This window comes from Molothrus ater, chromosome 7, assembly GCF_012460135.2.
Source record: "Molothrus ater isolate BHLD 08-10-18 breed brown headed cowbird chromosome 7, BPBGC_Mater_1.1, whole genome shotgun sequence".
NCBI classification, from domain to species: domain Eukaryota; kingdom Metazoa; phylum Chordata; class Aves; order Passeriformes; family Icteridae; genus Molothrus; species Molothrus ater.
Window position 1 is genome coordinate 30,238,693 of NC_050484.2, and position 25,975 is coordinate 30,264,667.

General features: G+C 38.0%; 1 protein-coding gene across 2 annotated transcripts in view; it reads right to left on the reverse strand.

Moving 5' to 3' along the window:
• Nucleotides 1-25,975, reverse strand: part of DPP10 (dipeptidyl peptidase like 10) — a 437,210-nt gene that overhangs the window by 14,411 nt on the left and 396,824 nt on the right. For both annotated transcript variants that reach the window (XM_036386652.2, XM_036386651.2), the window contains exons 9-19: nucleotides 24,756-24,910; nucleotides 22,213-22,310; nucleotides 18,895-19,018; nucleotides 16,739-16,777; nucleotides 15,519-15,626; nucleotides 11,625-11,716; nucleotides 10,117-10,164; nucleotides 9,489-9,610; nucleotides 5,690-5,737; nucleotides 3,480-3,578; nucleotides 3,302-3,371 (exon numbers count right to left, since the gene is read on the reverse strand). In XM_036386652.2, coding sequence (XP_036242545.1) covers nucleotides 3,302-3,371; nucleotides 3,480-3,578; nucleotides 5,690-5,737; nucleotides 9,489-9,610; nucleotides 10,117-10,164; nucleotides 11,625-11,716; nucleotides 15,519-15,626; nucleotides 16,739-16,777; nucleotides 18,895-19,018; nucleotides 22,213-22,310; nucleotides 24,756-24,910 — 1,003 coding nt within the window. The remainder of the gene's footprint in view (nucleotides 1-3,301; nucleotides 3,372-3,479; nucleotides 3,579-5,689; nucleotides 5,738-9,488; nucleotides 9,611-10,116; nucleotides 10,165-11,624; nucleotides 11,717-15,518; nucleotides 15,627-16,738; nucleotides 16,778-18,894; nucleotides 19,019-22,212; nucleotides 22,311-24,755; nucleotides 24,911-25,975) is intronic.

The following is a 25,975-nucleotide window of genomic DNA, read 5'->3' on the forward strand; positions in this document are numbered from 1 at the left end:
AAATGGAAGAAAGTGTTTTAATCTATTTAACATTTTATGGGCTACTCATCACAATTCTGGAAAGAAAAGGAGTGCCAGCCAACATAACTGGTTTCTACATGAGATCTGTTTGACAGCCCAGCCATCCAGATGGACATAAATTTTAACACAGCAATACAATGACCTACTATTTGAGTTCTGCATCTTGCTTTGCAGCTGCTAATGGATGAATGTCCATGCAATCTTTATGCTGATGGTTACAGCATAATCAAGTCTTGGTCCTTAAGCTAAACTTAAGGATATCTACATGGAACTGTACTCAGTTCACACCCAGGTGTCACATCAGGACCAGATTGCTTTGGTACAAGCTTCCTTCCAGGACTCAGCCTTAACACTCAGGCATCTGGGAGCCATGTGCTGGAAGTTCAAATTTACCTGCAGACATCCCTGCATGAATACAGAAGCCTTTTCATAGTCATGCACCTTTGAAATGGCTACCAGCTTTCAGTGATTTGAAAAAAAAAACCCAAGTAACAGATTACACCAAACATCATCCCCATAATAAAATCACTCATCACCTTCCTCCCTCTTTTCTCTTTTTACTCTTAAAAGTGCAGTGCTACTGAGATGGGAAAGCAAACATCACTTCTCTGCTAATATTCTCCACTTTTCTGTTCTTGTATCTTCTGGATTTCTATTTCTAAGTGCATGTTTCCTGGATCAAGATGTTTTATAGAATCTCCTTTCCAAAAAAATGGGCATACAATTAAACCAACATTCTTACCAAGGACATTGATAAGCACTCATTTTCAAAGGTTTTTCTCTCATTAGCTGGAATATAATGATAATCATACCATGGCTGAGAATGGAAGAAGGAAAGCAGGGGCAGCTGAACAGTGCAAAAAGCCAGCACTTGTTATCAGCCCCCAGTTCTCATCTAACACTGGTGGCAGTAGGAACAGGGTGTTTCTCCATCAGTCCCAACAGTACCACTCTGGGACTCAGGAGAGTCAAATATCTGGGAGATGATATCATCTCCACAGCTAATCAATGTTCCCTATAAAAGCCACATGTTCTCCTTGGACCTGAATACTTTTTTTTTTTTTTTGAAAGCAGTACTTCTGATCATGAAATAAACCTTAGGATGTTAATTTGGAGCTGTGTAGGTCAAGAAATTACCCCCTATACACCCACAGATATCCAACAGTTCTTTCTCAGGAGCTAGACAGAATTTATTAGGCTCAAATAATCATCCCACAAGGGAACCTCCCATAACTTCAGTGACAGTTTGCAGTTTTATATTTCATTTGGGGATCTCTTTAATAGAAAAAGGGATTGCTGGCAACCTTAGCTTTAAGTCTGTACAAAGCTGCTGAAGAAATATAGCTTAACTAAAAGAATGTAACTTCTTTTTCTTCTAGGGGAAAGGAGGACACAAAACATGCTACAGTACATGAGCCAGGACAGATTTAAAATTTTCAGTTTCATTCTTTCACTAGTTTATAGGGTTTTCTAGAAATAACCCCTGCTAAAGCTAACAATGAGAATTCAGTATTGCAAAGAATCTGACCTAAAAGAAACAAAGTCCCCATACTATAAATGCAGATACAACAATTTGTATTCATAAATTGTTAACTTTCCTTTTTATCCCACATGCCTACCATAAAAACCCCAAACAATTATAAAATATAACCATACATCATGACTTGGCCACATTATTTGCTCACAGGGTAGCAACAACTTTGGTAAATTTAAATTCAGACCCTGACTCAATACTGTTCTTACTTCTTTCAACTCTTGATATCAAAAAACAATTCAAAATAGTATTTTCTTTAGCTTTTTTTTTTTTCTTTTCCTGTGATTTATGGCCTTGGACTTGTCAGGTTTCTGATCTTTCTCTTCTGTCTTCTCTAGGTTATACATGAGTTTATAACCCCATATTTTCCCACAGCTGCATATGGCAGATTATGTATTTTTCTGGGATACTTGAAAAGGGAAGCGTTGCGCTGCTTACACCTTCGTGTTTCCCTGCTCTCAGACACAGAAATAAGCACAAGTGTTTGCAAGTCCCTGCAGTGCTGCTGAGGTCAACTCACAGAGTCAATTTGCCTTTGGCACTCGTATAAGAGCTGCTTAAAATATAATCATGCCTCCAAGATCATGCTGCAAAGATGAAATAAAATCCATGTGTCCTGTTTCTCCACAAGGGAAGAAAAATATGTTTGTGAGCCAATTAAAGCAGAGAGCTTCCACAACTGCAGATAATTACAACTGAAAATTCTGAGTTTTAAAACACAAACTGGGCTTAGAAATAAGCAGGTTTGTGCCTTTCTGTCCTGTTATCTGATCTGAGCAGAGGTATTTGGGATCATTCAGCAGCTCAGCTCTGTAAACACCTCACATCCAACAACGAGGACCTGTGCTGTTGCTGAGGGGAGATCTGCTCCAGGTGACACGGCTCAGTAATGTGGCATTTTCATCAATTTAGCAACACACTCCTACATTTTACTGAAATTCACATCAATTTTTTCCAGCTGGGACTGGAAGAAGCTCTGTAGGTCCAGGAAAGCTCTGTCCACCCATGCTGAGCTCGGGTCGAGACAGGAGTGATGCCCTGAGCTGGCCATCACCACTTTTACCAGGCAGGCTTCAAGCACTCTCATGACTCTGTTCTTTTCCTCTGCTACACATGTGCAGATACAACTTAAAGGCTGACTCTCCCTGCAAGAAACACACACCCCATCTCCTTTTAGAGGAACAGCACAGGTTTCCAGGGAATACCATTCTCCTCCCATGCAGCTTTTCTACAAAAATCCACAGACTTTGGATCATGACTACCATGCCTTCAACCACTGAAGATCAAAAGTAACTTTTATTTCATTCTGGAGTTCCTAAAAACAGTTTTATGCATCTCAACTGAGCCCCTTCTGGAAGGTCTACTCATTTCTCTCAGGGATAAAAAGGAGCAGAGGCTCTGAGGGAGATGCTCTGTGGGCAGGATCAGTAAGAGTCCAGGAAAGACTGCAGGACTTCTCAAAGCTACACCATCAGAAACACCAGTGCCTCCCAAACATGAAAGTATAGCAAAGCACAGTCAGGTTTGACTAGCACAAAAAAACCCCAGAGGCATCTCTACCAGACAGCACCTGTCACAAAACCTTCTCAAGAACAAGCCTTTCGATTTCTCTACTCAAATCCATAAGATTTTTTTTTTCCTACAAAAGGTAAAAAAAGAACAACAAAAAAACCCCTAATTTCAGATTTGAATATTTTCTATGGAGCACTTTTTTATTATTTTGAGTGATTCCAAGCAGATACTTACATTATTAATAGAAGGGCATACTGGTTTCGATCCGTGAAATCTTTTGGCAGTGACAACTGTAAAGGGAATTCTTTTAAGAAAAGAGCAAAACATTAAAGGCTGGTAGTTACACAGATGAAAAACAGTAACATTAAAACAAAACTTTTGGCTTGCTAAAATAACATTTTGCCAGATTTACCGTAATCCTCAATGTGAAGCATTTTGATTTCAGTCTTGTAATTCTTTTTCTTAAGAACAACTTCTTTCAACACAGGGTTATTTTCCAAAACATAAAACTCTAGAAAACAGGAAGAAAAACCATGTTGAAAGGCATGGAGAATCATCACACCAGAGATACATCAAGATTCAAAAAAATTTTACGAAAAGGACAAATATGCAATGATCTTGTAAATTTAATCTTGCAATTAATCTTGTAAATTAATTCCTTATGTAAATAGTTTTTTATAATGCAGCTACTTTTCAATTCAAAAAGATGCACATCCAGTTTGTTTTTCTGGCCTTGGAGGGCTTTGTTTTCATTATGCACTACCAAGGAAATTTCTGATGACCAACATGAACATCAGCATCTCTGACAAATCCTAAGAGCAGCTGCAGCATCACAAGGCTGCTCTGCTGGGCAATATCCTAAGCCTCATGCAGGCATCCTTTTCCCCAGTATTACCTATTCCAAGGCAATATTTAGCCAGCACAGCTAAATGTAGTCACTGCATGCCCTTATCTGTCTTCTGCACTTCAGCCAAGAGCAAGATCATCAGCTTGGTTTAAAGCTGCAGACTAATTTGATGTAACCCTTTTACACATGAAAGAATGGCTAATTTGTTGTGTTTTGTTTTTTTTTTTTAACTCAAATTACTGATCTTGCTTCCAAAATTTAGATTTTTTAAATTAAATAATAAACTCTTCACTTAGGGCCAAAACAGATAATCTGAGGAGAATGCTTGTTCTGGGCAGTCAACCAAAATGGTATAATTATAGTTTGAGGATGGAATAATTGAAATAATCCTTAATCATTCCTTTATGAATTGAAGAGGATAATCTCATCTTGCACTGAAACACTAATGGCAAATTATCTCTCTTATTATTTGGCTTTTTGTTGTTACAACAAACAACGTCCCTCTATCCTGACTTGCTTTATTTGACTCTAAGGTGCTGCACATAAATCTCAATTTCAGTAATTCACACTCCATAGTACTTTAGATGCAGGTAATAAAGAGCAAATGCCTGCCTACACAGAAATGAGGAGCTCCACACAAGTCTAAAACACATTTATTTGAGCAATAGCTCCCCTTTACTGAGCTGGTAAAACTCCCTGCCCTTGGTGTGCTGTGGAACTGAGCTGTGCAAACACAAACAATGGCATTAAAAAAAAAAGGAAAAAAAGAAAAAAAAATGGAAACTAAAGTGTAGATATTAATTAACACTTCATAGCATGGCACTGTTTATCAGGATGGTACTTCAACATGCAAGATTAGACCCACTGAACAGTGACTGGCCCAGGATAAAGGGGATGCACACAGGTACAGTTCAGGATTTCTGGCTTCTGGGAAAAATCCTGAGGATAACCCAATTAATGAAATGAGGACTTGTAAGAGTTGGTTTAGTGCTTTTGAGTGAAAAGTTGTCCCCCATTCCTATAACCCACACCTCCATGCTAGTGGAGTCACAGTGGAGCTGGAGGTGGCAGAGCTGTTACCTCTGCTGCACCACCAGGAAAATTCAACTGCTGAAGGACAGTCTTCCACTAAAAAGCACTTCAGCACCCAGGAAACAATAACAGTAAATACTGGCATCAATATACAAGAAAATAATGAGTAAAACTTGACAAATAGAGGTATAGAGTATCCTCCTAAAAAGCCTTTATTACTGGATTTGTCTTCATTGAAAGTATCAGTGGAGTTGTTCTGGTTTGAGAAATGGAAGAGAAGGACTAAATCACCATATGTAGGTCAGCTTTTATGATCAATCATCCCAGGACTGTACCTGACTTCAACATAATTGGATTGTAACTTTAAAAACATCTCTAAAAACACAGAAGGTGTACTGCAATGGCAGCATGATCTACATAGGAAGTGAAAAGGATGAAGACCAACCTGCCATCTAATTTACTTAGACCTACCTGCCATCTAATCTACTCAAATGTAAACAGAAAATGAGTCACATGCATTTAGTCCAAAAGATATCTAAAAATCTGGAAAAGTTTTAGGATTAAGTGATTTCCTTACCGTTTGCTGATGTGATTGTTGCTAAAAGGTAATTAATAGCACTTTATATGAATTAGTTTTCATGTACTTGCATGACATCTTCATGTGCTTGCTTTCCCCTCTCCCACACTCCCCAATGAAATTAGGGATGATAGGAAAACTTAGTTATTTCATAAGGTATACTCACTTCCAGTATTACTAGTCCTGTGCACACTTACAACTGGAACACCTGGTCCTGTTTTGAGGAGAGAAGAAAAACAGAGCAAGGGTGAGGTAGTTTCTACTCTGTAGTTCAGTGACAAAGACTGGGAGCACACAAGACAGGATCCTGAAAGCTCCAGACACACAATTCACTTCAAGCACAGCAGGAACTCCACTGGTACCTCTGGAAATGACACAGGCTGGGCTACAGTTCCAACAAAGTGTGAAACAGACACTGCCTTCTGCCTGCTCAGCAGCCCAGACCCTGCACCCAGAAAGAACATTCCTCTTTTTGTTTCTTTCATAATTTCCATGTCTTAGTTTTAAGTGATGAATAAAACAATTATGGATTTTTTATTGTGCTTAATGGTACTGTTTAAAATATAGCAGTTTGACAGGTTGACTGTGAAATTAATTAATGATAATATCCACTTATTTCGTCTATGAAAAAACTATAGATGTGTTGAAAAATATATTTCATATTATTATCTTTTTAAGAAGCTCCCTTGCTATGCCAACTCTGCAAAACCAACAGCATCACAGTTAAATTTAGGTGTGATGTGCTCTAATCCTATTTCACATACTCTATTTTCACTGCACCACTAAGAAACTAAAAACAAGGAATAATTGTTCATGCCAACATCTACAAGGTGGCATGGGAAACTGCATGACCAAGCATTCAGCATACTCAGAAGTGGCTCAGTCTGCTGTCCCTGCTCTGAAGATCCTCACCAGTGTAAACCTGCAAAAGAAAATCTTGTGTCCCCATCCCCAACATAGAATTTACACATCAGAAGCTCTGTGTTACTTCAGTGCTTAAATTACCAGCATTCAGTCACTATTGGGTGATGAAGAACGATACAGAAAAGCTGAAGTCCCTGAGGACCCCATGGCAGATGAAGGCATGGACCCTTTGAAATTAGGAGTTACAACTCTCTTTTTGAGAAAAAAAAAAACCAATTCCCTTTGAGAGTGAAGAGACAGAGCTTAATTTATGTGTTTTGAGAGGTTGTCTCTCTCAATTAATTATGGCATGAGCCTAGGGAAATGTAAATACCTGAAATAAATAGCATGATGACATTCACAGCCTTCACTGAAGACTTTTATCAGTTTCATTCTCTCCCTCAAGGGGGACGATTGACAAAATCTTACAGGTAGGTGGTTGACAAATCACAGCTTTCTGCCTTAGCTCTCTAAGAAAATAATTTCATAAGATGTCTCTTTTGCTTTGGTTTGTTTTTATTTCCAGCTCTTTTTACTTCTGAACTTGTCATTTTGCTTTCAATTCTTATTTAAGACCATTTCTGAGCAGGGAAGCACCAGCATTTCCCAGCCTATTTCTATTTGTCATACTAAAAGATGGAAGGATGATGACATTTTGAAAAAAGGGAGATTGCAGTAGATTAAAATGCTGATCAGAGGGAAAAAAGGGATAAATTTGTGTCAGAGCCATTGTGTTACAGTGCATCAGAACAAAGCACAACACTTGGATTTCCCATTGACCTCCTATCACTAAGCCCAAACCCCCAGCTTCTTTCCTACTGTATAAAAGGGGAGAAACAATTACTCCCTTTCTAAACGATCTTATTTGAGTGGAGAGAAAAATATCTTGCTAGTGTTTGTGAAGTGCCAAAGGAAAAATCCCCAAGCAGTGTGGAAAATAAGTGCAAAGGATGTGCTTGCCAAAACTGAGAGGCTGAGGATTCAGTCCTCCACCGACCAGGCAAGAAATGACTCCTCACTCAGGAGAGTATCTGGAGATGGATACAGTTGGTAAAATGAGAGAGATCTCCTGGCCGAGGCAAACTAAGGAGGAGAAACAATCCTAATAAAGGTGCTTGTGGGTGAACAGGAGGTTGAAGAATTGCAACTTATACAGATAGAACCAGTCCAGAGTCCCCCAAGGGTTTTTCTGGGCAAATTGCTTTTGTAACAATTGGGTGAAGGCTTTTTGCTGTGGGAAAATGAGTGTGTATGCACACAGCAGATGTGCCATTTGTCTCCTCAAAGCAGTTTGCTCAAACTCCCACAAGCAGGAGAGTTTTGATGCCAGTTCTGTGGTGACCTTGCCACCAGTGTTTGGCAGTGTCCTGCCAAATGCCCAGCCCAGGGCCCTGGCACTCCACAGGGGCCACGCTGCTGCTGCACCTGCCAGGCTCTGAGGAAACACAGGAGAAGACCCTGAACAACTCCCAGCCAGCATTAACTCTACATTAATGTTAGAGGCAGGAAAAATTAATGACAGTGGTTTAGCATCCCTGCCCAACATCTACAGCTCAGGGTAGTCTACTGCAACCCAGTGGAGTGTAGGTTCAATCCTGGGAGGATGATCTACAGCCTTTCCAGCTCAACCAGAGAACTGCCAAAGTCACTGAAAGTTGTGAGCTTGTGAGTAATCACATGCACAACCTCCTACTGGCATCTACATTTTTATATCACAGAAGCACATTAAAAATTACAGGCTGAATAAATTTTGCTAAAATAGTAACAAGATGCTTTTGGACCCCAGCACATTGCTGATTCAGGGCAAAAATCTCTTCCCAATTTATCAACCCTCTCTCCTGCAGGAATCTGAGATTTACCCTATAGGGATTATGTCAAGCACAAGGGAAAACTCTGCCTAAAGCATGAGGAGCTCATTACTCAGAGAAGGACCTCAAGATTAGATCCATCACTTCTGCTGCAGATTTAACCATCTAAAACCATACAGTCTGTACATTCTTCTTCTAATCAGCTGTACTTTAGGTGCATTTCCACAAAAAAACAACCCAAAACAACAAAACTGAAAACAAATCCCTTATTTTAGCCAATATATATTCATAGTTTCCTTGTTTGGATACATTCAATGTCCAAGTCTGCCGGTATTTTATTTTTGTGTGGGGAAAAAAAATAGTAGAGTTGTAAAAGAAATAGAGAAAAAGCATGACTATAAAATGAGCTATTCATATGTATTTCAGATGAATTGTCATCTGCTCTTTGCACTCTGATCCTAGCTATTAAAAAATGCTGGGGGGATAGTGTCTGTAAAATTTTTCAAGTTTCAAGGACAACAAGTCTAACTATGTACTTTATTATGCATTGACTCATGCATTTCTGAACCTTTTTTTATCACTTATATATCAATGTTTACTTCCTATGTGTAGGTTATAACTTTCTCTGGGAAAGTTTTAATTCTTTTTGTTTATACAGAAATTCTGAAGCCAACTGGTGCCATTTAGTGCTACTGGAATGCAGCTAACAGTAAAACACTGTGAGTTATTTATTACAACTTCTGATATAGAGGATCTGTTTCTGGGGATTAAACCACAGCTGGTTTTTGGTGGATACACCCATACACATAATTATGGGAGTGTTTAGATACATTGCACATACATATGTACAAACACTGCTAGAGAACACAGACTCTCATTTTTTAGCTAGGTATAGTCACACAAGATCAATCCCAATATATGAAATAATAAACTGTTACAAACCACAGTACCATCACCAAAATTCCAAATGTTTTGGTGAAGGATTTCTGTTTAGGGTGAATGTAAGTTGATGTCCTTTACTTGGACAGAGGGGTAAGGATTGGAACAGTGTTCTGACATCACTCATAATTTAGCAGAACATCTTTAATTTAATCATTTCACAGAGCATCTTTACTTGCAGTCTTAGAATAGGCTCTGTACAGAACTTTGAGTAATCCACTGCTGACCTCAATGTTAGAGTGCAGCCTAATGCCCTTCTCAAGGAATGCATTAATTCAGAAGCAAGCAGCATTGCACCCTGTACATTTGCCTCACCTTTACAGTGCAGGAGAAAATGCCTGTTCATGGGGCTGAACTTGGCACTGAAGTAGGTGCACTGCTCCTTCAGGAAGTTACACGAGAGACACTGACGGTTCAGTGACCCCACTGTTGATACACTGGGGGAAGAAAATGATCAGAAGCATTTTACATTGGAATAAAGTACAGCAAAGTAACCTTGGCTATGTAGACAGGATCCAAAAGCTGCCCAAAGCACCACTGGCACTGCAATAACTCACAGCATTAGTAGGAAATCATGAAAACCTCACTAGCCTCAGGTTTAAGGACTGAAAATAAGGTGATTTTCCCCCACACTTTAAATTACATGATTAAACCCTATAAATATTTTTATTTAGTAAAACACAGTCATATTAAATGCTTGTATTTAGGTTTAACTTTTTAGATGATTATAAAGGACTAGTGAAGATCTATGGTAAGAACATTTTTTGTTAGAAACTTTTCTATTTTTTAGAAAATGGGAATTTTAATTTTGAAAAGCTGTGGCAGTTTCTTTGTTACAGCTCAAGCATACTAATTTTTACACAATGTAAATGATGACCCAAGCACCATAGCACTTATGGCTTGGGATGAAGAAGCTGATAACACAGCCCCATGTAGCTCTTACCTGTGCAGCTGTCTTCCTCTTGGGGACTCTTCAGTGCTTAAGAAATAACTGTGTCCAAAAGAGGAAAAAAGTTAAAACTCAGTTTGGTAAAAATATCTGATTTGGGTAGTGTTTAGAGAAGTGAGAAACACCGTAAGTAGCATTTTTAAAAATTAAAAGTTCACAACAAATATCCATGAAGATCAAGTACTTATATATAACCCAAGTTCCAAAATTAAACTTAGATCCAATATACAGATTAGTTATTTCAGAAGCTATACAATTTCCTGTTAAAACCATGATGAAAACAGGATTTCATTATTTTAATTCCTGTGATGCCCAGGAGCTCCAGTAGCAACCAGGACACCTCTCTGCATATTAAAAATACAGAAGAGAAAGTTTCTGCTTCACTCCAAGAGTTTGCAATATAAACCCAAATAGCAGATAAAGGTCACACTGAAATTATGTCACATATTACAATAAGTCTTATGAGAGCTGAAAGCCTCTTTGAGCTGTAAACCAACTTTTTCTTCTATCTGCTTTGCATAGGTGGAAAGAGACTCTGCAAGAACCCCAAGACAAGCCCTTGGTGTTTCCCTGATGAGATCCCCACAAAGTTTCTGCTTGACAGGCAGAAGGAGGGCAAGGCAGTCCCTCAAGTGGCTGAGACAGCCCTTGTGACATCTGTCACCTCTCTGCAGCCTGACTGCATCCAGACCTCATTTCTACCCCTGGGCCTTGCAGAAGTACCAGGAAATTCTCTACAGATATATTTTCAAAACCCATAGAAAGACTTGCAAAAAAAAGGTTTTCTCCAGTACAAGTGGAAAAGATGGGACTTCTTGCATGGACTCTTCAATAAACTTCTTGTTGAAATAGCATTTTTTTGAAAGCAAATGAGAATTAGATATGCTTGTGTATTCTTTTGCCATGGACAGATAAAAGTGAAAATTAAACAAGATCCACTGAAGTCAGGTGAAGCCTTCAGACATTTTGTGTTAGTTCTAAACTCCTCCCCAAAAGCACCAAATATGCATTGCAATTCCTTCCACTCTCTCACTAAGATGGGCTGTGGAAAGACTTCTCTGTGGGTGAGAATCAGGAGCTCTGATAATCTCTACAAATAATTTGAATTTATGAAGTTGGATCAGAGTCCCATAATTCTGAGACCTCATGCAGTAAAGGTGTAATGTTTTATCAAGTACTAAAAATATATTATGACTTCCTATCTGGATTCCAGGAAAGAAGTTTCCAAAATGTTATTACTGCTTCACTGTGTGTTGATTCCTTCTATTCTGAAAAATACAGAGTCAAGTGATATCACAGTGTGATTCTTTCCCTCTGCATAAAAAGGCATTTAGGAAAAGAATGGCAGATGAATATTCTTAAAACTGCACCTTATGTACTCAGGTGTGTCAAAGTTATGGTGATGCTCCAAAATGAAAGAAATATAGCTGTTTAATTTTGAGTTTAATGGATTCAACTTTAATAACTTGAATATTTTTATAAAAAAAGGGAACAGTGCTTACATCTTTTGAGTATTTTCATCATATGCCAGGATTTTGATAACCTCCCAGTTCCCTGAAGTCAGGTGTCTCACACTGATTTGTTCACTTTTAGCCTGTTGAGAGATGGAAAACATTAACTTTCACCTTGCTACATTCTTCTTTGCCTGGCAGGATTGCCTGCACATGTCATTACTGATTACAGCTTTTTAAACCTTAATATGCAACATAACATCTTCAAACCACAAACCTAATAAATATTTTGAGAGGCCTGAACTTCACTTATCCTTTCCCTCCCATCTATAAGCCTTTTAAAGTCATTGAAATAACCTTTGTTTTCAAGCACAATTTTTCTTTCAGTTGCCCCCATGTAAACAAATAATAGAAGTCAGGAAGCAATGCAGGTAAAACCAACTCTTTGGCTGGAAGTTGCAGCAGACTCCTGATCAGACACAAGTTAAAATAAAAAAAACCTAAGTGAGAAGCTTATCTGAGGGTGTGTCCTAGTGCAAAAGGTAAAATCGTGGCTCAGGTTATTGAAGATTAAAACTTAAACCCTCACAGCTTGGACATCCTTTTTGTGGATTTTTCTATATTAGGGTTATTATGTTTGGCCTGGATATACATATTCTTAGTTTTCAAATTCAAGACAAAGTTCATAAAGAAAAGAGATGTCTCAGAGGTGATACTCAGTGGTTACAAGGCCTACAAAAAGTCATAAAGGCAAAAAGGTTGGCCTTTTTTTTTTAATCCATGTACTTCTGACCTGTGCCCTGAGCCCCACATCAACAGCAGCAATAACTAAAAAGAAGCAAATGCACAAAGATACCCTATGAGATGTTGGGAGCTGGCAAGGCAGAACCAGGTCCCTTGGAACTGATCTGTTTCCTAGCAGATCCATGAGGAAAGAATGACATAGCAACTCTATGTCAAGCCGTGCAAGTACCAAATGAAATCAGGATATTGTGCTAGGTGCTGTACATCTGTTTATGATGAGGGCTCCCTGTTCAGGAAGATTCTGATAGTCAGTGCTGTCTCCAGGAATGATTAAAATACATATTAGTGATTTATTCTAAGTGACTATTTCTTCTTTAGAGAGAGAGAAGCTGCAACTACTGAAATAGATATTTAAATATTAAGATCACAGAATCTAACAAGAAAGAGCAATAAAAAGCGTAGCCAAGCGTTAATAAACATGGTTATTTTTCAAGGTTACAGCCATAATACATAATTTATGAAGCTTGAAGAAAGTTATCCCCTTGATCCATTAAAGTTATTTTATAATTCTTATTTTGTGGCTGGAGAAAAAAGAGATTTTCTAGAGCTGCAAAGCTCCATGAAAGAAATGTCTAGATACATAAGACATGATTCAATCCCATTTTGAGATTAGATTCTTTTAAATATTTCATAAGTTACTAAAAGCATTTGAAAACAATAAACCACACATCCAGCCCTTTCCATTCATACAGTAAATAATCTATGACAGACAGTAACCTTTCAGACAGTAACTTCTCCCTGCATAAAGATTTAATTAGATGTCTCTGCTAACATGCTTTGTGTCATTGACACATGTTTTTCTGAAGTGCAGTCAAAGAAATGCAGCCTGAAAAACACCAGAATTTGTTGTAAGATTGAGAAATCAGCCTCAGTGATTAAATCAAAGCAAGCCATTAAAATTTCCTCCTTTATCCCTGCAAGTCCACATTGGTTCTGTTTTAACTTTCCTGCACATGAAAGCTGATTTCTGTCACTGGGCTGATGCCTCTACTGAGTGGCACCAGAGAAGGAATGAGAATCCCAGTGCCAAACTCCAGAGTTATCCTTTTCCATCCTGGAAATGCTGTGACCGTCTGGGTACTGGTGATCTGCTGACTGCTTTAAATTCTGCAGGGCACCTGCTGTGCTGCTGTGGCTCTCACAAGGTGTGACAAACATCTAATGTGACAAAGGGCTTTATGTGCAACGCTTAATATACTTTTTATGCCTCTATGTTTGCTTTAGAAATAATGGACAATCAGATTAATGCAGTGTGTAAAACACATCATATAAACATATTTCCTGCCCTTTACTGCTCTGTATCAGCCCCATTACCACACAGAATGTTGCTTACTGATGAATAATGGCTGATATCACATGGGATTTCACATTTCCTTTTTCTCAGGAGCAGCTACATGCTTAAAGCCAAATTTGTCATTGGTGATACCATTCAGATTTGTTTATTCATGCTGATGACAGGCAAAATAGAAGTATTTTCTAGTTTTGGAGCTGTGCAGTACCCAGGGCTCTAATTCTGCCTAAAAGGGACAGAATACTAAATTCTGAAATGTAAGCTTGACTTTAAACATTATTCTGCCAGAATTAAAAGGTGTTTAAAAGTAGGCATGTATTATCTTACTGAATAGGAGTGGGCTTGATCTTTGCTTAAACATTTTCCTGAATTACAATCAAGTTTCCCGGACTTTTTAGTAGCAATAAATGTCAGAGCCTACAAGGTTAAGGCAAACTTGATTGTATCTGTAACAATGGAATGTTGGGAATGTTGCAAGTGAACTTTCAGATCTAGATCATGATTATTTCATGTATTTTAAAGCTACTTATTCACACTGTGAAAGATATCAAAATAAGGCTTGATTGATGTGCTGGTTTTGCATTGGAGCCACCCACAGAAGTGATTTTTTCTGTGAGGAGGTGCTGAGAGCTTCCTCTGTCCCTAGCAAAACCAGTTGCTGGCTACCTTTGAGAATAAGCATGTTAATAAGCCAATTAAAAACTAGATTCACCTCTGTGAGATTCACAATTTAAAACAAACAAACCTGGGGAATTCTCTCATTTCCTTCCAGCCTGGCAACAGGTAATAAGGCCAGCCCTGCTTTCTTTTAGTTACTGTTAATAAAGTTCTGAGCCTGCTTTGCCTTTCTCCTAATCCTATCTCACAGCTGGAAATGAGTAAGTATATTCTAGTGGGTGCACTGGCATTTGGCCAGTGCTAGACCCACCACAACTGACTAAATGGTTTTGCTCAGGTGTGAATTTTTATGTGGTTATTATATCAATAATATACACTTTTACCAGTCTGTCATCTGAGTTACTGTTTTCTTTAGGAAATAGAATTTGACATGTCTGTGATCCCTTTTATCTTCACTGACTCTTTCCTGATGTATTTACTCTAGTGAATGAGTATTTTTGTTCTTGTTTCTTCAGGTTAAACTGTCATTAGAGTTCTTTTGTTCTTGTTCTGTCTGCAGTGCACTGTGAACATATTTCAGACTTAATAATGCTCATACCAGAACACTGTCATAAAGGCAGATAACAAGAGCTGCCTGGCACAAATCTGTTATTTTGATGTTTGGCTACCTTGGTAATCCTTCCTATGTCATATGGCTCTGCTAAAGCACCTGGATTAATGCTCTGATGATTTAAATAGATGCCTTGGAGTGTTCTGTTCCAGGGCATAATTTCCTTTATTAGTTCATCACAACTTCATACTGGTGACCTTCAAAGTCACACTGCAATTTTATGTTCTTTCAGGTTCTTCTTTGGAAAAAGTAATGGCCCTGGGAAATGGAAGCTGCTGGAAAATGTTGCAAAGGGTAATAAAAGAGTCCTAACTTTCACAAAAGTTTTAAGTTTGGGTGTTGCCTCCCTTTACTGTTCTGTAAGAGCAGATTCTGAATAGACATTTAAAATTATTTGTTATTTAAAAATATGCATGTATAGTGTATTTAGAGAAGGTAAAATTAGTGTTTATTCTGGAAGAAGTTATAAATACATCCCACTGCACTGAGAAACAAGCTGGACAGGACAAATGACCATGACAGAAGTGTTCTGATTAAACTGAAGTTCAGGCCTGTGCCTAGGCCACAATAAAAGCCCCAGATAAGCAGTAGGATATCACAAGCAGCCTGACCAGAGCCTTACCTGCACAATGAACATGGCTATGTGGTGGAACTCGCCACGGCCACCCTGCTTCACTGGCACAGTCATGAAGAACTTACTGCCATCCTTGGAGAAAACAGGTTCCTCATTCTGGAAGTGTAATAATGTATTATTAGTGGCAGTTTTAGTCTGGCATACTCCTCATTACACTTCTTAACAAAAGATCAGCCTCAATTTTTTTGTCTACTTGGTTTTGCTGTGCTCAGAAGTCAGTTGGAGAAAACATTCTTAGATTTTAAGTACATTCTGTTAAGTTTAAGAAGAATGTGGTGGCTAAAGCCAAATATGGTTCATACCATGTGCAATCCTGTCCTAAAGGGTGGGTTACAGCCCTTGTAGAACTCTCCCTGACAATAATCTCTGGTAATTACCTCTGGTACTCTCATTCCTAATCCAGGGAGACTTTCCAGGACAGTGTCCTTTACAGACATGCAAATAATGACAGAGATAACTCCTACTGCTGAGGAGAGGAACAAAAGTTTCGATGGTTTGGACTCACTGAGTACATGTTTAACACCCACTGATTTTGATAAAGTTGTATGGAAAAAATAAGCACATTGAAGTGATATTCTGAATCAGGGTTTTACCACAAACTGTAGCCTGATGTGATACCATCTCTCCCTGTCTAGCTTTGCACAGAAGTATTAAAGGAAATGGCTTGCTATAAAAGCATAGGGGTTTTTTGTTAAAATGATTTCTCATTTGCACATTGCAAAATGAAGCCTGAAATGTAGTTTAAATGGAATGTGTTTCATCCAGTTATTGGCCAGTTCTTCTGAAGCTATGAAAGTGGAATAATTGGCTGACATATTAGTTAAACATATTGTTCTGGGTATGAGTTTAGAAATATTTTACTTTCTCATTCCAATTATAGCCCATATGACCTCTAATCTTTGAACCTCTGCTTTAATTTGGTGAGATAATTTTTAAATCAGAAACAAATCACGGTAAGTAGGACATGCGAGGAATGAGATTCATCTGGTCTGTCTTCCACCATCCCAGACTTGGGTAGTTAATCAGCTGCTCATCTAAATGCTTACTGAACTGAATCCAGACAGACCAGAAACTGAAGGGAATACTGCCTCCAAAACCCTCAGAGGTGCCTCAGGATTTTATTAGCATATAAAATAACACACAGTTAAATAAAAATGACAATGAAGCAGTTATGCATTATGCACCCAGAAATAGCATTTCTACTGTACCTGTTTAGGAAGCCACAGATCTGACTGCATTTCATATTTCTAAAAGAAAAAAAAAATAGGAAAAATTGCTTTTATGGAATAGCTATAGATAAAAAATATTTCCCATATTCAGCAAAAGGTCTCTAGCTATTTAATGGGGTTTTTTTCTACTGTGTTACAATCTCCTCATCTCTTTGCTGGCACTTGCATTGAAACAAATGATAATTTAATTACAAAGTCAGCTGCTTTGTTCAGAGTTTTTGATAGAACATCACAGGGGAAACTAAGAATCCCATTTCAGTCCTTTCTGATTAGCTATCAAGAAGCTTTTCATAGGCAGCTCTATTTGTTTTTTACCTCTAGGCATCATCTGACAACTGGATATTTTAGGTCCTTCATCAACACTGGGCAAACAGCCAGAATCAAGCTCAAATTGTGAGACCTTTTCAAATCACAATCCTGTGCTTTAATGGGTTGTAGTGTGGCATTAGTGATGAGGAACAAAAATAAAAACAAATTATTGAGTTTTATTGTTCATACTCATTTCACATGATGCCATTTCAAAAAAAAAACAAACCAATAAAACAACCAAATATCATGCACACACTGTTGGAAAAAAATATATAATATGCATCAACTGCTGCAAATTGTCATAGTCACAGTGAAGTAATGAAAATGTATTAGCTATAGAAGAATCTGTACATATATGGCCTGAAAAATGAAAATCTGTAGCTACTGCAGCAGTTGGTTTTATACATTCCTTTTTGAAAATGAGGACATGTGCAACATCCTAGAGAGAAAAAAAGGTTTGCACCTGAAATCAAATGGTGTGATACAATGTTAAATTCTCACAATATTTAGCCTTTCCTCATCCATTGATGATTTCAAGAGCATCACTTATCCCAGAGGGTGCAGGGTAGGAACCCTTCAGGAGGAGCCAGGTCTTGGCTGGGCTCACAACAGTGAGAGTGCATCACTATCCTTCTTCAGCCCACTAAAAATGTCCTTTGCTGCACTGTAAGTATTCTGGAGTGGAACTTCTCAGTCTCTCTCTCTTACATTATGTCCTGGATTACAGCTCCCTGGGTACCTACTTCCAACAAATCCAATTGACCTTCGAGCACATAAAGGTTTCCCTCTCAGAAGCAGCTGTAGTGGTTCAGGACCAACTTTCTTAATAAAAAGACAAAAGGCTTACAGGAACCAAATCTCCATGGTCACAATCTTAATCCATACTTTGGGGTTTCATTCATAGTTTTTGAGTGAGTAGGCAGCAAAAGAAGAAGCTGAGCTTGGAAATAATCTCCGACACATCAATATGACACTTCAGCAACAGACACTGATGGGAGTCTTTTGACTCAGAGGCCAACATTAATCACTCATAACCATTTAAACTGCCAAATTATAGCCTCTCCTTTGGAGCCTCTGTTGGTACTGATATCAGCAATGACAGAAAATATTTATACTTTTAGCTGGTTCTGGGAAGAGATTGTGACTCAGAATGGGAAAGCAGCCAAATGCATTCAAGATGCAAGATTGACTGAGAAAATGGGGAGATGTAATGCAGGAGTGTCAGAAGTCAAAGTCTGGGTCCAGGGGTGGAATGTGTCTGGATTCAAAGAGAAAAATGTATTTCAGTTTGGTTTACATTCAAAAATGAAATATCCCGTGCCTTTCAATTTTTTTTTTCTAAAGTTATTTAATTCTGTGATCAAATTTGAAGGAGTTATAAGAATTTTACACTTTTTCCTTAAGTGTATGGAAGCTGTGAGAGACAGAAAAATCTAAAATGAAACTCTGTGGGGGGGAGAGAGGAGAAACCAGTCAGCTGAAAATATCTGTCAGAGGACAAGCTTGTCACTGCTCTAGCTATATCCCAAGTACATGATGTTCAGCAACTGCAGCTTCCAATGAAGCTAATGAATGAACAAAGCTTAGTAATTCTGAAAATGTCACTCAAAGTTGCTAACTGCATGAACTCATTTCACCACATTTGGAATTTTCTCACATCCATTTCCTCCCTGTTGACTAATTATATTCAGCTTGCAACTACTGCATCTGCAAACTGATTTCCAAATATCTTTTTCTGAATATGAAAACAAAATGCAGAAGAAACCTTGAAAAGAGACCTTGGGAAAAAAAAAAACAAAACAAAACACAAAAACCAAACAACTTACCCTGGTACAAGCTCCAGTTGTGGTATCACAAACTGTAAGGATGGAGATATTCTGACCTCTGTTTAACCATCTCACCACAGCCTTGGTGTTGCTTATCCATTTCACCATGGTGATATAATATTCCCTAAGCAAAACATTTGAAAATACAATGTTCAGATCATTGATATTTCAGATTAGACTTCAGGAAAAAAAACCCCATATATACCATTCATTCAAATGTTGAATTTGTACTGCCTGATACTGCCAGTACTAAAGGATCAAGAAAATAACCCCAAATGTCCAGCATCTGTGTTCCTACAGTCCTTCAGTGCTCAGTCCTTCAGTGTGATGTTCCCCTGGGAATTTTTTTGCATATATAGACAAACTTTACCAACTGTGAGACATATGCTTGCAAATACACATGAACTGTGTACTTTCCAGCCAGCTTAGAAAGAAGCACTGAATTCCAACAGAAGCCAGTATTTTCCTACAACAAATAACTTCAGATGACACACATTTTTGCAAAATCATCCAGTCCTACTGCCAAAGAAAAAAAAAGAAGTTTTATAATATTAGAGTTCAGCTAGAGCCCACTTCAAAATTATAAAATAACGAATCTTTTATAACAGGACTTTTGGATAAAAGGGAGGTCCCTTCACTATCAATATGTTCCTGTTTCTGTTTTAACAAACAGCTCATAGTATCAGCCAAATGGTCTGTCCCTCAACAGCCCTGGCTGAGCACATGGGCTTCCCTTGGGCTTGTGCTATGGAGGATTTGCCTCCCTCCTCCCAAGATGCTGCTGGGCTGTCAGGCTGGGGATGTTAAGAGAAGACCTGTTGCACTCTGTCATCCCTGCCCAGCTATTTCCTTCCCTGCTCCCCTGCTGGCAGCTCTCACAGCCCAGCTGAGTTATGTGCAACAGTGGAGTCAGCTTGTCTGGAAAAAACTCAGACCCCCTTTAAAACAAGGGGCTTAGCTTGAATATAATTAGGCTTTTAATCTATTACTGATAGGGATCTCATTACTCTTTGACAACAGGCTTTTAATTATGCATTCAAAAGGCTCCTTGCTAGATCAGAGATTCTGAGCAGCACCAGCAGCAAAGCTGCACACAGGAGAGGTAGGAGACTGGAGAGAACTGCAGCTTCACCCAGCCTGGTGCTGGGTTTGCAGAACACACCTGAGCAACCCAGCATGCAGATTCCCTTGGCTTTCATACATTACTTCTAGTAAAACAGGTATTTCCACATCTGGATACCAGAATGATAAATAGAAATGGGGACTTGAAGTGTGTTCTGAGTCTAATATTTAACTTTTTTTCTTTTTTTTTGCTTTAACAGATGTTTAATCTTACTGAAAGGCAAAAAATGTATGATCAAGTAAAACAAGATCTACCATTACACCAGGTGACACAAGCAGGAGAGCAATCAGTTTGGTTCCCCAAGCTTCTCAGGCTCTATTGTACACACCTCCAGCTTCCTCACAACCCCACTTCCAAGAGGAAAAACTAATTGCATTCTGGACAAAGGACTGAAGTAAAATCTTAAAGATGTTTTTCACTGAAGAAAACATAACTGTACACATGAAATGGAAGCAACAAGGGGGAAAGAGTAATTGCATGAAATACAACCATGTATCTGAAGGAAGATTGTTAGTCTTTTTGTGGCATTAACAGTGCATAGCAGGTGGTAAATTTTTCTGCAGAATGAAACTTTCAGGAGTAAAATTTACAAGTGTTATCCTATCTCTATATCAGAATAGCCTGAACAGGACTAGGGAAATATTACCAAGCACCTTAACAGGATCCCTAAAAGAAGAAAATTAATTTTTCATTGAATTTATTAATTGAGTTTTTAATTGAATTTATTCAATCTTACATCAAGTTCCCAGATGCCTAAAAATCAGGGAAACAGTTTTATGTCTTCAAAGGTCCTAAACCAGACACAATTTGGGAAAAGTTGAGAATCTGAATGTTACTTTTTGTGGTTAACTAACAGAACCTCTTTCCCCTTCCCTTTGTCCCTCCCTTCCCATTTCTGTGGTTTCTCTGTACAGGAGTGAATCTCTCCATAACAGCAGATGGCTATGACCTGTATAACTACTTCTAAAAATAGTTTAATAAATAACCTATAACTATTTCTAAAAATGTTTCTGACCTTAAAACTATATGTAATAATGAACCATTCAATTTAATTCTGTAATACTCCCATGACCTATTTACTAATAACTCCATAATGAAAGGGTTAGAAACACAATGAAATAAAATGACTTCTAAAGGTAGCTGCTACTTTTACTAATAAAAGCTATACTTTAGGAAAAAAAAAACCAAAAACTCCCAATCATTGTAAACTTCAAAGATTTTCACTCTGGAAAAGCCTGTTTAAAGCACATTGTTCATATCGCCATATATATTGATATATGGACATATATGGGTTGATGACCAGTGTGAAGACTGTTACTGAAATCCTGAGTCAAATTCACAATTTACAGTAAAAATAGATAACAAATATACAATCTTTCTAAGTTTTACTGCATGGAAATTATACCTTAATAGTTAAAATGAAGAAGAAACTAACTTTTTTCCCTAGATTAAATAGATTTGCTCATTCCCATGCACTAGCAAGCTAGAATTTTCATCAAATGAACAAAAACAATATCTTTATCAAGAACTGGCAAAGATGCTCCAGAGATTTGGCTTCAGTTTCAAGAAGACAAAGAAAGTTTTAAGACACTAACATTTATATTTGAGTCTACTATTACTTTCCATCTGCTGAGGAGGCAGAATGAATCTGAAAACCCTGAAGTGAAACCATAACATCTGAACAACATTTTCAAGATTATCTTTATCTTGGGGATCTTCTCTTACACATTGCTTTTTTGCTTAGCTTCTTTGCTCCTTCTGACACTTAAAGTTCAACTTTAATGTCATTAAGGAGAGTGAAGATGCTGATTTGATGGCAAAAAAATCTCTTTCAGATCTTACAGCACTGTTTAAATTAATGAAGGGTTAGCAAGCAGCAGCAGATTTTATTATGTTTTTCAGTAGTGGCCCATCAATAGACAGAAAATAATTCAAAATGCTCAACTCATTCAAAATAATTTCTCTTACTAACACAAAAGTTACAATCAGTAAGCATTCCAGTTGACACTAATAATTGCAAGGCATAATTCACTATTAAATTATTCCTGCAATAAATTAGAGCACTTCAATTTATGTAGAAGAGAGCTTCACCAGCCTAAGATTGTTTGTACCAGTTGTGAATAAGTGGCCACTGTTAACATCCTGATTGTTTTGGGAACAATTACCATAAAACATTTCACCATGAAATTATATACCTTGACTTAAAGCTGTCAGGTGGCATCAGTTCCAGGGTATGTGCTGGTCCATAAAGATTAACTACAAACAGCTTTACTGTGGGGTTTGTTTGACCTGCCTTTGGAAAAGAAAAAAAGAAATAGGAGACTTAGAGGCACTGAATAAGTGACAGCTAAAGAGACTTAGTTGTTAAAATAATTCAGTATCTTTATAATAATGAAAAGTTATTAAAGCTCAAGTATCTTAAATTTGAAAAATTAATTTCATAGCCATACGAATCACACAGATAAAGATATGAAGTATTGAGTGATTCTTTCACCACCCTTTACTGATGGAACACCTTCCTGTGCAGAGCAAGTGACCAGCACTAGAAGGAGGCTTTGCCCACTTCAGTGCAGTCAGCTACAAAAACACAGCCAGTTCCTAAATCTACAGGTAAATGCAGCCTCCAGCTAAGCCCTTTTCAGATGCTGTTGTTCCTTCTTCTGAAAAGCTGCACTACCTCAGTCTTGGATAGCATTCCTCCTCTCTCACCTCACTTTTTCTTTACCATTTTCCCTTGGTCTTCCTTCCCTTGGTTGCTGAGCTGAAACTCTCAATTTCTGGGCTGCACCAGGAGCCAGCTGCTTTGGCAGGCCAGCTCCCAGGGAAACAAAATGCTTCTTGTGGCTAAGGAGGAATAACATGGCAGTTTGATAGATACCCACTGGGAAGAGTCTGATAAATCTTGAGGGTCTACAGGGAGGTGGGAAACATCCTTCTCCTGTAACATGGCTTGTTGCTAAGGGATGTTCCTGAGATGAAGAAGAGAGGCTCTGGAGGGCTGCAAGGAGGTGCTACTGGTCCCACATCCCTGCCCTATGCTATCCCCAAGTTTCAGTTTCATGTCACAGGAATTACACTATATAACACCCTTGGGACACAAAGCATGAAGTGTGTTCCTCAATGGGGCTGAGCCATTTAATACTGGAAGGAAAAGGTAAAAATCACTGATTCTACAGATTTACTACTGTATATGACAAAGTTGTATACTTGGCTCTTCACAGGCTGAAATACACCCTCCAAATTCCTGTTAAAAATTCCTGTTTGGGCTTATCTCCAAATAAAGTCCAAATGCTGTATCCACTCATTTCTGAGTGCTATGGAGGACAAGAGAGTGGCATTTGTGTGTTTATAACACTGCTAGGAAAAAAAAAAAAAGGTTTAAAACCTTTTTTTTAAAGAATATAGTCTATGTGTACGACATGTACACAGACATAGTTAAGCATGTTCCAGTGCTCACAAAAACACGTGTGTTTAATTTTATTTTTAATCCTAGTTATAATTTTCTCTGATGGTTGCACTCTATAATAAAGGCCAAATCTTTTTTGTAATCTCTGTTGCTACACCACCAGCTTCATTACCAATTAATGATGTTTAACGAGGAACTAAATTTGTATTAAATGGAGACATTAAATAAAGATAATGTTTCTTCATTAATGAGATTACTGAAGTAGTATTGTGTATCACTTTTATGCTGAATTGCTAATGAAATAATATTATTCCTTGCTCATTTACAAAGCTGATTTAAAAATATTCCTTATTTTATTCTTTGCTCTGTCACTCGAGGCATTTTGCCAATGCAAGTAATATAAACTATCCCTAAAATTTCTGTTGTTTCATTATTTCAGAGTATTATTTCAGCACACAAACATATTCTATTTATATAATGTCTATTATTGTTTCATAGTACCTGGTACAGTCTAACTGTTCAGCCATCAAGAATAAAGGTTCCTCACCAAAAAGCGGTAGAAGAATAGCAAGGTAACAGGAATATTTTCTAAAGCTCCCAATAAACTTCCCCTGAAATGCCAGATGAGTACCATATAGGTGGACATGTCAGAAAGGAACCCAGACACTTTGTGCAAGAGATGAATAAACTGATCAGCTGGAAGATCAAAACAGCAGATCTGGAGGCACCTCACCAGAACATCCCCAGAAAATGAGAAATTATTTCAGGCATTATCCCTGTGGGGGCTGTTCTTTCACTTTCCAAAACAAATCTAAAAAAATCTTCTCTAAATCTTCTAAAACACTGACAGTTCTAAATTTTTTTCTCTTTTTGATGGCCATGAAAATATGTTACTGTGGCTTATCTTATTCAATGCCAGTCTGTCACATTTATTAACAACAGCACAATCTACTGGGATCTCTGTATCTGCGAAGGAACTTGCCCTGAGCTCTGCACACAGAGTGTCTCACTCCAGAGCAGCTGGGGCTGGATCTTTTTCCTAGACAGTCCTTCAAATGCTTTATCCTTCTCTCTGAGGTGCTGGATTGATTTTACCAAGCCAAATATCAGTGATGAAATTACTTAAATTAGTTTCTCTGCTGTCCCCTCACCCAACAGTTTCTTTTCAGGTATTATAATCTACTGAAAAAAAAGAAATAAATTATTATTTCCTCAAAAGCATCATGAACAAAACCAGCCTCTGTTACTGTCTGGAAAAACTCTTTCCACATGAGTGGACATTATGAGTGAACACAGAGGAGGAGGTGGGGGGTGCATTCCCACTTATCTTACCTTAGGATATGGATACTGCTTTCCCTTTGGATACAGACCTCCCGTGAACCTGGGAATGACCATGTTGGGCACCAGAGAGTCATTGATGGTCAGGAAGGCCAGTCTTTCCCCATCTGGAGACCACCAGTGGGCAATGTGGGAGTGGAGAAGTTCCTCTGCAAAACCAGATTTCCTTAGGCTCCATGAAAAAATTCACACACAGCGTCCAGCTTGTTCAGCTGGCACCAAATTGTTCTCCCTGTGCCAACCTGAAATGTGCCTGCTGTAATTTCAGTAATTTCACATCATCTTGCCTTGAATGGTTGGATAACAAGGAACATTGAAGGAGCATTTTCCTCAAATGCATACTTCCACTAACATCAATAAACCATCTAAATGTGAAAGATGATTGCTACTGACATATGCTTAGTTCTATTGCATTCCAGTACGTGTGTTTACTTAAATTTTAAATAATTTAAAATAATCTAGGGGTTTGGGGTATCTTTTGTGATTGCCAATTTTTTTCTTCTCCTCTTAATATAGAACTTCAGTATATCTGATTTCTCTGAGTTGTGGCACCTGATAACATGCAGATCTTCACACAGTCATATTTATGTAATCAATACTGGAGTGCAATATTATGATTTTCTTGTCTCAGTCTAGTGGGAAGCTTTAATTTTTGGGAAGTTCCGTTCTTCTGGAGTGAAACACTCTGAAAATCTGAGCCAAACTTTTTTTTAATCCAAATTTTATTTGCTTTCCAAATGAATCCTATTCTCCAAGAATGTCACTCAATACTTTCTTACATTTATTGTCATTGTATATCACAGTCAAAAGAAACAAACCAGAAGCAACCACAGGCACAGAACCCAAACTCCTGGAATCCCAGCAGCTCCTGAGCAATTTTGAATTCTCCCTGTACCAGTCTTCTGCTTCCACTTGTGAAAACACTTAGAATTTTCATTATGTATTTGATATGTTAACCTGCTTAGTTAGGATTTTTTATTTAAATCTGAAGAATTCGGCTGGAAAACTAATTGAGAATAGTGTACTAAGGAAAAAGGCCTGACTGCATACCTAATTGGAGAGCTTACCTAACAAAACTACTTAAACTGGCAATAGAGACTCTCCAAGTTGCTAATTGGATTCTGAGGGTTCTGAAGCAGCTTAATGGGTTGAATTATCTAAGTTGAGGTGAAATGAAGCTGGGACCTATATATTTAAAGTCATATATTCTGGGT